The 6,000-nt window shown below is 35.7% G+C and overlaps 1 protein-coding gene across 3 annotated transcripts in view; it reads left to right on the forward strand.

Moving 5' to 3' along the window:
* gramd4a (GRAM domain containing 4a) overlaps positions 1-5,589 on the forward strand; it is a 51,484-nt gene extending 45,895 nt beyond the window's left edge. For all 3 annotated transcript variants that reach the window (XM_052555267.1, XM_052555268.1, XM_052555269.1), the window contains 5 exons: positions 84-228; positions 358-451; positions 583-673; positions 1,753-1,821; positions 2,184-5,589. In XM_052555267.1, the coding sequence (XP_052411227.1) occupies positions 84-228; positions 358-451; positions 583-673; positions 1,753-1,821; positions 2,184-2,285 (501 nt within the window). In that variant the 3' untranslated portion in view covers positions 2,286-5,589. The remainder of the gene's footprint in view (positions 1-83; positions 229-357; positions 452-582; positions 674-1,752; positions 1,822-2,183) is intronic.
* The last annotated feature ends 411 nt before the right edge of the window (positions 5,590-6,000 follow it).

Raw genomic sequence — 6,000 nt, forward strand, 5'->3', positions numbered from 1 at the left:
GATGTTTTATGTCGACTTTAATGTTTTACGGCTGAGAGGGTCAGTTAATGCAAACGATTGAAATCCCTTTTTTTTCTGTTTAGATCCAGCCGGTGGTGTCACGAAGCAGTTTAGCCACCATCCCGGCCGGAGTAACCCGAGAAGAAGAGAGCAGCCGTTCACACAGCACAAAGAAAGGAGCATTTCATGAGATCTTCAACCTGCCCGAGACTGAGAGACCTCTGCCCGGTGAGACAGTGCTTAGACTAGCTCCTTATCTCACGAGGCCTTAATGGAAGAAAGGAAACTGACTTAAGTTGGATGTGCCAAACTGATTTTTGCTTTCTTCTCTTTTCACTTTTTTTGTTTCTCTTGCAGTATGTGAGAATGGATGGAGATGCTGTCTGATAAACAGAGACAGGAAGATGCCGACTGACTACATTCGCAATGGGATGCTCTACGTCACAGAGAAGTAAGAAACGTGTGCTCATTTCTAATTGTTGAGCGACTCTTTTCAATCTCCTTCATGCTATTATGAATCATTTCGCACATTTTTGTGCATGAGCGTTTTAAGTAGAATATAACTGGTTGTCCATCCAACAGCTACCTGTGTTTTGAGAGCTCCAGCTCAAGATCAGGGTCTTCAAAGAAGAACAAAGTCATCAAGCTGGAGGACATCACAGATATCCAGAAGGTTTGTACAGTGCGGCCATTTTCAACTGAAACTAAAAAAGTACGAAAAACCATTTTCGGTCATTTAAATAAAACTGAAACCCTAAACTTACACCTAAAATCAAATGAAACAGGAAAAAAAAACAGCATATACATTTACTAACACTTAAAATTACAAACATATTATAATATATATCTAAAAAAAAAAAAAAATCCTTTCCAAAACATTGCTTACTAATTTACACGCACTCATGTAGTGACCACTTCAGGCTTTCATTTTCCTAGGCACAAAAATGTTTGTTCTAGATGTTGTTCAGACAGCCACATGATGTCTAGTAAAAGTGTTCTTTGTTCAGCAAAATCAGTAGCTTTTTCCAATATTTCTTAACTTTATAAACCTTTGACCATTTCTCCTTCACTCACTTATTGAATATGAGCGCTGTGTTTTTCAGTAGGTGGCAGCATTGCCTCACGGACTGCACACAGTCCAGCATGGCCCTCACATAAAAAGGACATTTTGATTAAATATACATAATACCTTTTATATTTAGCCTTTTGTTCAGATTTGGAGTTTGGAGCAACACAAACTGCAGATTGACAATGACTTGCAACAAATAGTGTCCAGACAGAAAACCAGCCAAAAATCTGGACAAATGTTGTGTAGTATGGGACAGTTCACCAAAAAACAAACCTATCATTTAATCACCCTCACTTTGTTCCCAACTATGAGTGTCTTTCTTCTGTTGAACCCAAAAGAAGATATCTTGAAGAACATTAGTAACCAAACAGTTGACAGCAGCCATACTCTGTCATTCAGTGGCCAGTGTTGGTTCCCAACATTTTTCAAAGTATCTTCTGTTTCCAACCTGAGGGGGATTAAATGATTAAACAACTCTGATGAGAGAACAATGCCAAACTCCAGTCTGAATGGCTTCCATGACGGTGAAGTTAATCCAAATTGAAAAACTGTATACATTTGTATTTATAAAGGTGGGTTTTTTCCCCATGTTACAGCATTTTGTTAGCATAGCAGTTGTTTTTTCTTGTCTTTTTTTGTTGTTGTTACTGTTACAATAACTCTCGAATTTCTTTTTTCCACAGTACAAAGTTTTATCAGTTCTTCCCGGGTCTGGAATGGGCATTTCTGTTGCCACCCCGTCAACACAGAAGGTGGTCAAGTCGAGTCAGATTGATTTGTGTAGCACTTTTCACAATACACATGGTTTCAAAGCAGCTTTACAAAAAAACGAATCATGATGATAATGTTTATGATGTATTAGGATCTTCATGCCTTATAGTGGTATGTAGCAGATTAGATCTGGAAGATAATATAATTTATGTTTTATGATTATGTAAGCAATCAAGCAGTTGAGTTACTATAAGTACTATATAGTTGACATCGCACCATGACATTCACATGAAAAAAGTTACGTTAAAATCCCATTGGTGTCTTTTTGAAGTGACATCACCCTCTGTCTTGATTAATAACTGAGTAAAGTCTGACCGTGACGAGCTTCATCTTGTTCTCACAGCCACTGGTCTTTGGTGCCATGATACACCGAGACGAGGCCTTTGAGACGATCTTTACCCAGTACATGAAGATCATGACCACCACATCCAACCCTGAGACGTAACTCACCCTTCATCCTTCTGGAGGATTTCTCATTTGGTAAAAGACGAGACCAGTGTTTCCTGTCTGGTTAACTGTAATGGGCCGTAATTGTGGGCATCTTATGCGACTAGCAGGAGATACAGCGAGTTGACATTCCAGCGAGGTTCTGCATCTCAAAGACTTTTCTGAGCTGAGGGATGCGGACGGTTTCCTCGTCATGCGACTGTGACCTCTTTGGCTTTTTAAAGATGACTCGTGTTTTGTACTCGTCTCTCAGTGATTCAGATTTCATGTCTGGTTTTATTCTGGAAGAGGTTTGTAAAAAAGACGCCGATCACACAGGATGGTCTTTAAACACTTTAAACGCCGCAAGACAAATCCGTATTAATCAGTATTTTTGTTCAAAAGAAAATCGACCACATTTTATTAGTTCGCTAGGTAAAACAAATTAAAATCTTAACTTAAGATGTATTTCTCTGAAACAAAAAAAAGTATTTTGCTTCTCAATTGCATTTAGCTTTAAACAAAATCGTGACGTTTTATACTGGAAAACGACAAAAATACTGATTAATATAAAATGCAATTTTGCAGTAATTGCATTATTAAGGTGTGTTCACACATATAGAGTTTTGCAGCAACAAACTGACAGGAAATGTATTCATTTTTAATCAGAGCTTGAGCAATTTTCGGCAACGTAAAGGTACAGTTCATGACTCGCGCACTATATTCGATCGTGACCTTCGCAGCTCTCAAATTTAATTAATGCTAGCTGTTTTTATTCAGGTCAGTTCTAAAGATACACTTTGTGGACTTTTGCCAACTTTCATTGAAAATGAATGTAAATAAATTTTGTCACTGCAAAACCCTATCCGTGCAAATGGCCTTTAAATCTGATAATCAAAGCCTTGTTTTCTTTTCTTTTTTCTTTTTTAACATTTGTTTACATTGTTGCTGTGTGCGCAAAACGTACACACAAACTCACTTAAATCTCATCTCTCAGCAAGATGTGCGCCTTCATGTGTTTTTAGCAGAATATCCTCCCAAATGCAACTTTGGGAAAGTGTAGTTTCAAACGGTTTCAAATGCCTTTCTTTTTAATCTGTAATGTCATAATGTCATAGAAGTTTCGCTATAACATCTACTGTTTCGCTTACATTTGAAAACACTAGATACGAAGAGCGTCAAACTCGGAAACCAACATTTGGTTGCACTTTATTTTGCAGTAGTATGCTTACAGTGTACTATAACTGTGTACTCGAGTACTGAATAATATAAGGTAACTACTTGGAGTTAATATGAGTTAAATTAAGGTTTAGGGTTAGAACCTAGTTAATTATAATAAGTGCATAATAAATACATGGTGAACAGGACTGTAAAGTAAAGTGCTACTAAAGATTTTTACCAAGTATTTCATGTACAGTATGTCTGTCTTAATGATAAACACTAGTTACTTGTAAACGTTTTGTCACTTTAAACTGTTAGTAAATTAAGTTAAATTCAGTACAGAACATCACATAACACATTCACAAAGCGACTCCGAACTAGCTTTACGTTCTTTCTAAAAATCTTTAGGTGAATCTCATCGAGAAATATCCAAATCATATTTTATATATATATATATATATATATATATATATATATATATATATATATATATATATATATATATATATGAGAATTTAGGATAATGAAAGTATGTATATATGCAAAGAGGTAAATTAAAGGCAAAATATGACTTAATGACTTAACCCTTTACGCTTATCTTGAACAGACACTAGAAACTAAAACATTTGATGACTTCTAGTTTGATTAACATTGGGGGGAAATGCTTGACTTGCAGTCATAAATTATTTCTGAACAGCTTATGTATAAACTGTTGAAAAACAAGACAGCAACGCGTCTTCTTATTGGATGTAGTCGTAAATTCAATACAATGTAATGCTGCGATTCGCCATTAGTTCCATATTGGAATATAAGAGAAATCTAAATGAATCAGTTGTATTTATAGTGGGCCACCCTTTTGTGTGTTGCACAGATACACTATAACATTAAGGATGCATTTAAATAAGTAGCTGAAAATGAACCTTCATGTGTATCTAAGACATTCTACAGATCACCATTTTAAGAGAAAATACTGTTCATGCGGTCCTTTGTCTTCCCATACATCTGTAAGTTTACGCACACACACGAGGGACTGTTGAATGTTGCTCAGCTCCCAAAGATGAATCTGTGTACTTTACCAAAGGCCATTTAGAGCTTTTGGAAGTCTCCCTCCCTCCCGCACGCTGGCTGTTGTGTTGGATTGCACTAACGAAGCAGAGAATGAGTTTTGCCAAATGTTGTTTCTTTAACTGCTCTTCTTTAACATTGTCCGTCTCAAACTGATGTTTACACAGGCTGGGTCTAAATACAGTCCAGACCAGTTTGATCCCTGCTCAACAGCCCAGCCCAGGGGTGTGAAAACTGGAATAAGATCATTTCTGTGTCTTAGTGGTAACATCTTATGGTTTAGGGTAAAAATGCTTTTAGAAAATGTTTCCGCACTAAGAAATTAAAAACAAATACATTCATACAACACATGAGTGAACATTGCCAGGTCATATTTCATTCAAATGTAAAACAAAACAAAAAAAAAATATTTTGTAGATTGTGCAAAAATCTCAATTGTTATCCAGTAAAGATCTTGAATTATCTATACATTATGGTTATTGTTGTACTGCCTTAAATTTATGCTGATTTAAAAAAAATAAATAAAAATAAATTGGGATAACTGTTGATGACCAAAATGACAGTAAAAAGTTCTGACCTCATGTGAGAATATTTGTGATTTATATATATTGTTTTCTTTTTTCTTTTAATTTGGTGGTGGAATATGACACAGACTTGTTCATGAGGTTCACACACACACACACACACACACAAACACACACAATACCTAGATGTTTTAAAACCAACAAAGTTACAGTAAAACGCTGTGTTGGGCTGCTGTTTAACTAAGCGTCAAAAGTCACTGTGTATCTGGAGGTGCTCAAGTTGGCACTAGTTGATAAAGTATTTGTTAACTGTGTAAATGTTTGCTATTTTCATTATATTTCCGCTGCAAAATAACATTTACAGAGTTCATCTGACAGACGTGAATTATTCTTTTTATTTATGTCTTTTCTTTTCTTTTCTGACTGTCCGAAGACAAATGATTAAAAGGAATTTATATACAGAAGTAGAGTAATATAAGAAAAGTTCTGCTCTGATTTGAATAGAACAATGTATATTGTTAAAACATAATGTGTTGTACACTTTTTTTAATTTAAATAAATTAATGAAATACATGTCTGTTGATGTTTTTTTTGTTTTTTTTTTACTTCCACATCTTACGTCAAATGCACATTTTTGGGTGAACTTACCCTTTGAGACCTTTTGACCACCTGAAGGCACTGAGGTAACAGTCTAGAAGCCGCCAGAGAAATACCTGTAAGTCACATAATACTGCTGTATGAAGTAATAAATGCTTTCATTATAGTAGTTTTAAAAGGCTCTGTGGAGCATGTAATGCACATAACCACAAATGTTATTTCCAGCAGAGGTTCAAGTGCCTATTATTATTATCATGTGTCTACGGCAGAGTCCTATTAATGTCCAAAAAAGGCTCTCGGTGCCTGCGCTGTGCATTTATGGAGGAATTTCCATCCAATTTAAAACATCCTGGCTGTAATTCAGTCTGTATCTAAGTCTTCACAAGA

This window comes from Carassius gibelio, chromosome B4, assembly GCF_023724105.1.
Source record: "Carassius gibelio isolate Cgi1373 ecotype wild population from Czech Republic chromosome B4, carGib1.2-hapl.c, whole genome shotgun sequence".
In the NCBI taxonomy this organism is placed as follows: Eukaryota; Metazoa; Chordata; class Actinopteri; order Cypriniformes; family Cyprinidae; genus Carassius; species Carassius gibelio.